General features: G+C 36.7%; 1 protein-coding gene across 7 annotated transcripts in view; it reads left to right on the forward strand.

Moving 5' to 3' along the window:
* Ten-m (teneurin transmembrane protein Ten-m) overlaps positions 1-12,331 on the forward strand; it is a 653,992-nt gene that overhangs the window by 191,116 nt on the left and 450,545 nt on the right. For all 7 annotated transcript variants that reach the window (XM_069110243.1, XM_069110246.1, XM_069110245.1 and 4 more), the window contains exon 2: positions 8,224-8,308. In XM_069110243.1, coding sequence (XP_068966344.1) covers positions 8,293-8,308 — 16 coding nt within the window. In that variant the 5' untranslated portion in view covers positions 8,224-8,292. The remainder of the gene's footprint in view (positions 1-8,223; positions 8,309-12,331) is intronic.

Here is a 12,331-nt window from a genome sequence, read left to right on the forward strand (position 1 = left end):
ATAATTTATTCATATTCTCTGTAGAAGGTTATGTTGTAAATGGATTATGGATTTTTTTGAGTTTATGGATAATTTGAAAACGAAACATACATGGAATGCATATAATATACAAAAATATACATAGTGTCTAAAGTATAGTACCTATTTGCGATAATATTCGCTTGATAGTAGCATTTAATTGCATTCATTAAAACATGAACTTGTATTAAATTTTCACATACGAAGCAAAGAATCAAAGAAACTATAAGCATCGAATTCGAAAATTAAACGGAGGTCTTCGCGACAAGTGCGATTCGTTAATAGCCAAATAAACTCATTTGAAATTACAATCGGATGTATTGTTGGTATGTAATAGAAGTGATGCTGTTGAAACCTTGCTGCAATCCGAATTTCTGAAGATTGTATAAGTAGAATTATATTTAGTATGGAAATAGATTCAGACAAAGCCATTTTGCTATTGTAGTGCATAGAAGTGTAAACCATTGGGATAAGAGATTTGATTTTCAACAAGATATGTTTCTGGATAGTTTCTACAATTCATTTCGTGTTTCTAACGCAGAATTGCATAAATTTCTGTATATAATTATATTCCTATGTACACTTCACCTTGTATTCCATACGATCGAATTATTTATAAATAAAATATATCTTCGTTTCAAAATTAAAGCCTTATCGTGTTAAATATTTATTACACTCGAATGAATATATTATACATATATAATACATAACAAACCCACAAAAAATACTTCATATAATACAAAATAACACAAAACAGATATAAATTTATATAATAGCATAAAACATATATAAAATTACATTTAAACGGATAATTTTTACAATTAAACAATGTCGTATATATTTCGGGATTACGAGAATTGGATATCCGATTTCTTTTTTTTCCTCTTTCTCTTTCTCTATCCCACTGTTCGTAAGGCCATTTTAATTTACGATGGAATACTATTATTTCGCTGGTATTCCACGGATCCTCGGAGCCGCTTCTTGAGAATTTTTCATCCGTTCGACTCTCGAACGGCCGGGGCTCTCTCCGTTTCCTCAATATCTCTTTCCATTAGGATCGCTAATCGTTTTATCATCTCAAGATTAATGGGATCAACGGGGCGCTTTTAATTTCTGTCGTCAAGAACCCACCGCTTACGTCAGCTCCTTCGTCGGCCGAGGGAAATGAAATTCTCGTTTCATATTCCAGATTAGAGATCCTTTTTCTTCCGAATGCGCGGAAGAACGCTTATCTCGCTAAACGAAATATATATTGGAATATACGCGAGACGTACCTTTCTGAATGCTAGATAACTCCTATTTCTATGATTATAATGTAATGGAGATACCATTTCCAGAACATTGATTAATTGAACGTTTCCGTTTAGTGGAACATTAATCTGATGAATAGAAAGATGTATCGTGTCCTTCTTTTCAAATGTGATTAATTAAGTTGAAATTAGAGTTAACTAACTGAATTTTTTTAGTAATTTTAGGACAATTCGTTCCTTTCTTAATTATTAAGGCTACTGAGCTAAATACGATATGTAATTGCTTTTTTAAAAGAAAGTATTCGAATGAAAGATGAATAATTTGGAGAAATGGATGAAGTTTAGATATAAAAGAGACAGAATTCGACTAGTTTGAGACACATCGTGTATTATATAGAGACAGGCAAAGAGGTAAATCTCAATTCTCTCGTTATTCTGTTAAAATACACAAACCCTATCTATCACGCCTTTTTTCTTCACAATCAATCTCCTAATCAAGAAACAACTCTCAACAGATTAATTAATTCCTCATTCCAGCCGCGAGATCGGCTATGAATCTCCTTCAACGCCACTCTCTGACTCATCGCGACACGCTCGACATAAAATGTAACTATGGTACACCCTGACGAATCGCACGCAATGCGTATACATATTCGCGGTGCTCGCAAAGGGTTTCCAGAGTCGCACGCACACTATTGCGTATTTATGACGTTCACTCTTTGTACAATCTCGTGGTTACTCAGGTTAATTACACATTACGATATTGCTGCTACATTGATATAACTAAAAAAAATCACGATTTTAGAAAGAATGACTGAAAATTTGGATTCGTTACAATTTTACAAGAATATCATATTAAGATGAAAAATTGGTATGATAAGATAAAAATCTTGTACAAGAATGTTATAATATTCTCATCTAGTTCGATGAATTCGCCTTTGAAGCCTAAGTCTATTCTGAATTCTTTTGATGACAAATTTACTTCGCGATCGAGACTTGTTTAATATTACGTCGTCATTGTTAAAGAAATTTCAACAGGAGCAACGTTTATTCTTCCATCTACAAAATCATAATTTGAAACGATACATTATTAACGATAGGAAAAGGAAAAGGAGTTAGAATTACCACTATAGCAATATCACGATAGCATAAGATATGACATTATTTTTGAAACATTAATGAACTTCATGCTTCTATTCTAATTGAAACAATTAAGATACGTCGACGTTAAAGTAAATCAATAGGAGCAACCGTAAAAATGGAATGGGAACATAAGTGTTTGACAAACAACAAATTTTGCAACAAAGAATATAAATTGTTATATACGTTATTAAAAATTATTCGTTGAGCTCAGATAAATGAAATTTACTGTATCTTAGCGTGAAACTAGCTTTGTCTAATAACGTGAACGTGCCGACAATGACTCACAACTGCACATGGCTATGGGCGCCAATGGCTAATAAAACGAAACAAATAAGGAATTGCCAAAATGAAATTATAAATTACAAGCAGAGGACTGTCTAAAATACGATCGCGTCACGACATCAAATTTTACGAGGCATCCGTGGTTGGGGTTGAAGAGTTTCGGATAGGGAGGCTCGAACCTTTAAACCCTCTCCCCCGTTTCTTTCGCTCATGAGAAAGTCTCCGCCTGTGCTCTCGTCTTTTCGCGCGTTCTCCTCTTTTTGCCGTAGGATACGACGCGTTTTCGGACTTGGACGAAAAGTTCCTGCGAAACTTTCGACACTCTTTGCGTTTCTACGGAAGACACGCGGCCCGTGAAAGGAAACGTACGTCCCTTTGACGAACGATCGGCGATGGCCGTGTAATTTTCGAAAAAGTTTCGTGCCGGGAGTTCGACGAAAGTTTTCGGGGGCTTCCGATGAAATGGCGCGATGTAATTGGAAAGTTAATTAGTCCTTTCAGGATACGGGTTCGGCGCTAAGTGTTCGATCGTGGTGATTTTGAATCTGACACGTTGCGATTATATATAGATTTTTACACTTCTAGATTTTACTCTGAATTTCTATACTCTATATTCTATATATTTTGATTTCTATATCTCTAGATGTTCCTTGACAATTTTTTTATTTTTTATCAAATATTTCACAAAATTATTCTATTCCTTAAATATTTTTATGCCAAGATTTATGCAAAGATTCTTGCGAGTAAAGAAAAGATAGGACAAAATAATGCACATGCTGTTCTAAACAAATACGGTGGAACCCATTACGTAGCCTGAAGGTTCAGTAACATTATCCAGACGATAGTTTTATGTCGAAAAACTTCATAATAGGAACTTTGCTCTCGAGACACCCTTAAACTCACGGATATCGCTAGATTCTATAGAGAACGCGTTAGACCGCCTAATATTCGTCTGTAAATTTTCTGGGCAATTCAGCGACACCTATGCGCCATTCGGATGCGCATATCGATATATCGCTTAATTTTAACGACGCTGCGAGGGTATATAATGTAAACTCAATACCTTGGAGCATGCATGTTGGTAAGCGCCATACGATCCGATCCTGGATACTGGCATCAAATCCCCGACATGGCCATTATACGCTCATTTCAGGTTAATACTTGGCCGATGTCGGTGCATTGACCTAACGACCGACACCGTCGGACATTAAAGTTGAGCACCGCTGAGCTCCATCGCGCGGGCCGCATTGTCTGCCCTTATTTGCGGAGTTGCCGAGCAAATTATCCTGAGGATTTTGCCGGGGATATTGACAATGTCGAGCATCCGTGGAAAGCGAGAAGAAATGTTTGCGAACCGCGAGATAATGTTCCACGATTCCAACCATTTTACCAGCCAGTACTCGCGAAAATTGTTCGAATTTTCCTCGTGTTTCGTCGTCAATCGGCGACTAATATGGCATTGTCGCGAATATCGTTGGTTACAGGTTCCAAGCAAAAATAAAATGTCTGCAAAATGTATTTTCATACTGTTGTATTTATTATAGCGTATATTTAACGTAGAACATGATTAAAAAACGATTCATCAGAGAATAAAGGTACGTGCAAACATCATTTCTAACCACCATATATAAGGGATTATACTGATTATAAAAAGATGATGGGACGCTTAGAATGAATTAGGTTAAATCGTATGAAATCGATCTATACTATTTTGTTAGTAAGGTTACACCGTGCAAGGATTAAATTCACTTTTTCCTGTGCAAGGATTGCCTTTTGGCAAGAATATTAATTTCATTATAAAACTATAATACTATTAATACCTCGAACTGTTATACGCGTAAACTGCAAAGTATTATAAAATGTAAATTCGAGACTCGGAGGGTATTAGGAAAAGAGGATTAAAATTTTTATCATTATTTCACGGAAGAATACTTAACATCGTGAACCAGTTTTATTAAAGTATGTTTAAGATCATAAAATACATATATATGTATATATATATTTGACGAAGTCAAAAGTTGAAGTAAACGTAACTTAGCGCGATGAACCAATTCGAGGAAAGGCTATAATTATGAAATATGTATATTTCTGGGAAAAATTAAGATTATAACAATATTTAAAGATTAAAATCCAAGAGTTCCAACCAACTCGCATAGCAAACGCGATTACAGAAACCGTTGAATTACACGTGGCGAATGGACGAAGAGGGCTGACTACTCGCGGAGATAGGTGGTCAATCGGGACACGTGGGAAAAGGAAAACGATAATCTAACGAGGACACGCGACAATTGGATCACAGGTTGCCTTTTCAGCTTTCACCTTTTTTTCGCCCTTGTTGGCGTCCATAAAGGGGCGATTCAAGGAGCAACTCGCATCGTCGAAAGGGTTCAAAAAGCGAGATTCCCGGTCGATTCTTCTTTTCTCTTTTCAATTTTCTTTAGAACGCTTACGCACGTACGAACCTACACACACGCGCGTTGCCTCTGCCTGGATCTAAGATAGTCTTGATTCTTAAAATTCCCGATGCAAGTCTCTGCCGCGGGCGATATTGGAAAACCTATCGATGCCTTCTCATCTACTCGTTGGCATTCAATAGAAACCGGACGGAATATTCGGACGCAATTTCTTTATGATAATTCAATTTTTCCCTCGATCCCGTCGTGGCCATCCTGGCTTTCGCGATTCCAAGAGCTGGCCAACGCGCAGCCTACATACCTGACGTACCGACCTTCTCCAACCTTTTATCCTGCAAATGGCCGGACCTTATTCGTCCATATTGCCGCGAACAGCCTCCTGACTAAAGAATCCTACTGGCTCTTTCGTGAATTCATTTTGAATACCCTAGCCAGCTCAAGAACCGGCGGCCTTCTCCCCCATGCTGCATGAAAATTGATCGATTCGTGCCTCAGGGCGTAAGAAAATTTATTGTATAACGTAGCCCGCTCTTCGATGTCGAACTACCTAGCTTTAGGTAAAGGTTGGATCGGTCGTGGAACGGTTGAACGAGATCGTTGGTGACCTATGGAACTGCAAACGTCAGATTGGTGAAGTTTTCACGAGGATCTAAAATGTATTCGAGTATAAAGGTATTCGAGTTTCTAAAATGATAATCGAGGTTAGTTCAAGTAATTTCCTTTTGTTAATATATTCTTAGCCCATTGATGTTGGTAAATAGTCGATAGCCCGTGTGATTACATATATTGAATATATATACTTAAAAATTTTTAACAATAACGACATATGTTGATTGTTATCTATTTTTGATCTTGACGTTGAATTAATTGTACTTGTAAGTTACAATTGGCCATTGATTACTTACATACATTTCATTTTTTGTGAATGGTAAAATTGTCTTGTTATAAACTGATATACTTCCTAAATCTCGAAAATCGACTTTCTTAAAACATCTACTTATCTGAACAATTTTCTTGCTTGTATTTTGTCAGTGTCATGATTTCATCCAAGATATTCCGTGTATACTTAATCCATTTCGCATCAATTTATCTGGCATATATCGTATCACATCCGTAAGTGTTCTTCCCTATCTTCATTTTTCCGCTTGCCGAAGTTTCCCATTATACCCTGCTGCCTTGGAAGGGCAGACGTTATCCGATTATTTCGTTCAACATTTACCGCCGCGACACAAATGCATTCTTCGGTTACCGCCCGCTCCGATTGTATTCTCTTAAGTGGTATTTGCTAAGATAACTTCGTCCACTTTCTCCTAATTCTCCTCCAACAGTTACTTTCCTTTGGCGAACAATTCTGATGAAGATGGACGTCGTGCAAATGCTTATCAATCAAACATTCCATTAAATGAATGTAATTACTGATTACGTATACCATAAAATAAATAAATTAAATAAATTAATTAAATATATATATTTGACGCACTTAAAAAGTAATCAATATATTTTAACACTAGAACTACCACACCAGTCAAATTGACTGGGTTTACAATTTTATTTTAGAATTTTTACTTCATGTTATATCTTTTTTCCGCAATGATGTAATGACTTTTGCAACGATAACTAAAAAAGTAATATAATGAATTTTATTTTGTTTTATATGTATTCAAACTCAAAATAATTTCATATCAAGGCTACTTATACCAATACCAATCAAAATGACTGGTACTTGTCAAAGTGTAAAAGGGTCCTGCAATCTGTTTATCAAACCCCAATTGGCCAGTTTCCTCGTTTTGTACAAGTTCCCACACGTTTTTAAAATTTTTATTGCGTATCATTCAATATGATGATATCAGTTATCAGAAAAATTCCGGATCGATCGCTAGATCGCTAACATTAGAAATACTATACCAGTCAAACTGACTGGTTCTACAGTTTTATAAATGTGTCAAACCTCCTTTAGGGATTATGGTCTCAGATGGATTAATAATACTAAAAGTGAACTACACAACATGGAATTCCTTCTGTAAGAAAATAGTAAATCAATAAATATAACAATATTCTATTATTATATATTTTTTAAAGGCCAGTCATTTTGAGTGGTTTTGGTAGAAATAGCTTCGTGCTAATTATCGGTAGTTCTAGTATTAAAGAAACGCGCTATTGATGTTTCATTGTATTTACTCGTATTAGATGACATTTGATACGCATCAATCTGATAATAGGTAATGTAAATACTTTATTTAATTTTTGGCAATAATTCAACTTAACATCGTTTTATCGACGGATAACGATATATATCGATAACACAGTTTAGCTTTATTTAGCTTTAGCAGTATGTTTAATACCTTACAGCGTTATCGATCAGCTGTTACTCGAGTTACGTTCCCTACTCGTCTTCTCTTCGTCCATCTTGCTCTCCTTTGGCCGTCAATGCCGATTGGAAAATCGAAGTACCCACGAGGGTGGTTACGCAGACCCGTTAAACCCCCTTAGTGGTGGCAATATACGAGAAGGACTTATTGGCTAACTAAGCCAATATCACCGCAAACGATGTGTCCATCTGGCAAGCTAATTAGCAACTTATGAAACGAATCGCGACGTATTAGCCCACTTTATTTGTTTCACGCTCCTGCAAGTGTTCGTGTACTATGACGATAAAGTGCTTACCGGTTTTTATTGGTTACTGGTTTTTCAATGACTTTAGCTTGTTTGATTATTCGTGAGAATGTAGGGTCAAAATTATTACACCTACGGATGTGTATCAACGAGCCTAACTTTCAGTTAGAATACTCAAAGACGCCGTAAAATGTACAAGACGTAAAAAATCAAGATTCGCTGAATTAAAATAGTTAGAGACGACTAATGTTAAGAGAAAATACTTCAATAATTGAAAATATTTTAATTTTTAGAAATTGAAGTGAAATTCAGAAAGAACTTTTTTTTTATTTGCAAAAAATGCACACAGAATCTAAATTTAAAAGCACAGAATCTTTTCGTACAAACAAACAATTATGCCTAATCGAGATCGCCGAATAATGAATTTTAAAATATCACAGTAGCTATAATCATTTAATCCTCAAAAATTCACAATAATTAATACGAAAATGGAATTGTTACAGGTGTTAGCGTGTATCTGTGCGATCGCGACTCCGGCCAGGAGTAACCATCGAGGTACATGAAAGAAGGACATGAACTACTCTCAAGGTAAGCTGTGTCCGATCTCAATTCCAGAATCGCAATTCAACCAGTATACAATTTCCATTCAATCTTGCGGAACGCGACGTTGGTACATATGTATATAGACACGTACACAAATGTACGGAAACTATAGACGGTGTATATGTATGTGTGCGTGCGGAAAATTCGCCGAAGGTTTGTCGCCGTCCGATCTCGAGCTTCGCTCGAAGCCAACACGAGCGGTCTGAAACAGTTCGGAAATTCACTCAACTAATCAAATACCGCTAAAACCGCTAAACAAGTTAGGTTAGCAATCTACGTGCTCCGAATGGCAACTCCGAACTGCTCTGCGGCTGCGAAGCGCGAAAACGCTCGCGACTGCTTCCGCAATCCGCACGCCAGCTCCGACCTACCCTCCTCCACCTACGGAATCCCTTAACGAGGGGAAACGACTCGACGCAGACGTGTCCGATTCCTTCTGGCCGCAGATACAATTCACTATCAGCTCAAAGAAATTATTTCTTCTTCGACTTCCTCCAGTCCGACGTCTGCGTTTCTCTTAATCGACGTTTGTTGGAACGACCGAGGTTTTTGTTTTATTGGGTTTGTTGCCGGGTGTTTAATCCTTTTGATAGTAACCCTCATAACGTGGTATATATAAAAAATTCCACAGCTTTCTCCATGAATACGTACGTTATATATATTTATAGATATATAACGGCAAGTTACGTTAATAGAAATATCAAGTCGCATATTTATATTTATTTGAACTATACACGCTGCATTGTGTTTTGTTTCACTAAAAGTGAAGTTATTTGGTATATTCAGAGATTTGTAATTTATAGAAAACATAGTACAAGAAAGTTTCCATACACGAGTCTAAATAGGAAGACTTTCTTCTGCTTGAAAAAATTTGAAAAAATTCTACAAACAATGCTTTACATTACACGCGGAGCGTTTAATATTCACCGCTGTTACTAATATACAGTTGCAGAAGAATATTTCTAGCGTTATTCGCGCGATGATCATTCGAATGGTCTCTTTATGGTTGCTGAAGAATTTAATTTCGCTCGAAAAGCCATTATGTAAAAGACCCATCGCGTCCCTCGACCGCTATGTGCACGAGTAAAAAGTCACTCGAAAGCTTCTATGTAAACCGAACGAGTTTTTAATTGTAAAAGCATCACGTACTGCTCTGCCACGCTCGAACATCGGGGTCACTTCGTTCCGAGGGTTGAAAAGACACGTGCGGTTAGCCCGTCAAGATGTTTCCTCCTGACCCCCTTCTCTTCCCTTAATTGTTCTCATATTTGATGGTCGAGACGTTATCTTGCGTACGTGTCCTTTCTTAATTTGCATACATGCACTTCTGTTTATAAGTATTGGGACATGTACAGAAAATGAAATTAACGTACGATTCTTAATTCATTCCACTTCGTCGTTTTCACGACTATAGAAAACATGAAATGTTTCTGGCAATTCGTATTACGAGACTAATAATAATAAGATGCTATAAATAGACGATAAATATTACTTTTATTTAGATAGAAACGTGACTACGTATTACCTACTTATCTTCGTCACATTGTTTAACTCTAATTCAGTATGCACAACATATTTAGATACGCATTATCATTTTTCATAGTTAATTTCTAGTGTCAATTTTATCTGTTAATAACACAAAGTCTCTATAAAATCTCATTGTGACGGTATATAACAGTACGTGTTATTATAGTCTCTCAAAGAATTGGCATTTCATTCGATAGAAAAGAAGAGAGAGAAGATTCTAGTGTCGATATTGCATGATCAATAATACATCCCGATTTGGAATATTGAATTGAGCCACGTGCTATCACGACTCTTCGAGAGTAACCCCGCGATCGAAACTTCCTTTAGGAGGGTATAAAAAGGAAATTCAGAAAAACCGGCTGCACGCCAGCGTACCGAATAGAAGGCAAATAATGAATTTAGTCTCTTTTAAAGAGGTTATTGACGGAATCCATTGCTGTTCCTAAACGCATGGCCGACCGAGCGAGAGAGCCAGAATTTCCCTCGGTGCTTCACCCCCTCCCCTATAACGTAATTACGAAACTCGTCCTCGACCGTGCCAAAGGGGTTGTTTCTTTGTAAATTTTTTCCCCCCGGCCAGCCTCTGTGAAACCGATGTTTACTCGGATGACCACTTTCGCCACAAATCTCGATCGCAAAGTTCACGCCGACGATCGAAGCTAAAGGTTAACTCTCCTCTCCGCTTTTTCGTTATTTTCGGCAACGACGAAATTCAACCAATTTGTTTTGATGATATATTAAGTTATTGTGTTCTTTATTATAGTTTCTTTATTGGTTTCGGTTGCATTTGAAATGTACGCATTTATTGTCTCGTACAACTATTGTTGAAAACTACAAATCAATAACATAATATCGCATTAAAAATATCTGTACAACCATTATGTATGGAAAAAAGATGGTGATTTTAATTATTTTTTATATATTCTATGTCCTCAAAATGACATTGAGTGATTCATTATCAAAAAATATTTTGTAAATAGAGTTGATCAATTTGCCTTCTAAGTAACTTAATTGTGCCTTTACTTCCTCCTTTGTTCAATAATTTGTATGAAATTCTATTACAAACATTATATATAACACTATAAGTGTTGCAGAATATTATATCATCATAAACAGTAAGCACGTTACGATGTTTTATCACATTATAATATTTATGCGAGATAAGTTGTGCAACAGAATATATTCCATTATTCATTTAGAGAATAGTGTTTATAAGCTAGGGATAAATATTTGATATATATCAAGTAGCTTAAAGGTAATTTAATTTTATTCACATGCCAAAACACGGGCATGTATCTCAACTAAATTCAAGTATCTAAAAACTAATTTCTTCTTCAAAGGCCAAACTCCGTGGCATATTGAAACCTAATATCCTCTGTTGTTCGAATTTCCTACTTCGTGGTTTATGTACTGTCAATTACTTTAATCCTTCGAAATATCCCAAATTCCTATTTTATTTTATTCTAATTGTGTTTAAACGAATGAATGATCCTTTATGACTTTAAAGCAACTTTTAGCGGTGATAGAATAAAACCAAAGTAAGAGAGATAGGTCGATCCAAGCATCCTTGACAACCATCTGACTTATGTATTGTAAATACCATGTAATCCGATGACCTCTCGGCGACGGTCCCTTCATTACCGGCGCGGTTGCCATTGTTCCGTTGCTATAATTGAATTCCCAAGGCAGCCGCTGGCAACCAATCCTCATCCTCTCAGCATCAGCGATCCGAGAGCACCGCCGATTCCACGTCGAAACTCTACGAGATCCTGATTTACCCCATTCAGCCGGGAATAATGCGATATCCCGACCCCAAAAGCCACGTCGAACCTCACTTCGAAAGCGAAGTCATCTTAGCAAGGGTTAGTCTGATCTCGTGCAGAGTCGATTCTAAATGTCCGTTCGCTCGTGTCACCCGGTCGCTTTTCCGGCCGACAGCCGGACGTGATTTCCATCTTGAAAACGAACCGCGAGTCCACGCCTGTTTTATACATACGACTGTCTGTATCTGATAAGCTGAAATCGAGGCTTCGTTCTAGATTCTCTGTGATTAAAATGCAGAATCAGTGTGGCTGAGAGATATAGAGGATGGCTGGTAGGACAGCACTTCGTTTAGAACGCTGGTGAACGATGCGATCTTTCTTTGGTGTTGGAACGTCTTTGTTCTGCGAAAGGAGAAAGTTGGGGTTTAGGAATGAATGTGAAGTTAGGATTGGTTGGCTGGTTTTCGGATGTAGTTATTTGTGGTGGAAGATAGAAACGAATGATAGGTTTCAATATTAATTTTTTAATTCATTCTTTTTCGATATATAGCGTGTAAATATCCTAATTAATTGTAATTCATGTGGATGCTTCTTTTCGTCGATTTAACACCTTTGTAATATTAATCGTAAATAATAGAATAAAGCTTCGAATAGCAAGTAATAGCTTTTAATACCTTCGGTTACAGTCTTCGAATAGAAACGAAGGTGTTTAAATTAT

Source organism: Bombus flavifrons, chromosome 3, assembly GCF_040668555.2.
Source record: "Bombus flavifrons isolate JBK064 chromosome 3, iyBomFlav1_principal, whole genome shotgun sequence".
Lineage (NCBI taxonomy): Eukaryota > Metazoa > Arthropoda > Insecta > Hymenoptera > Apidae > Bombus > Bombus flavifrons.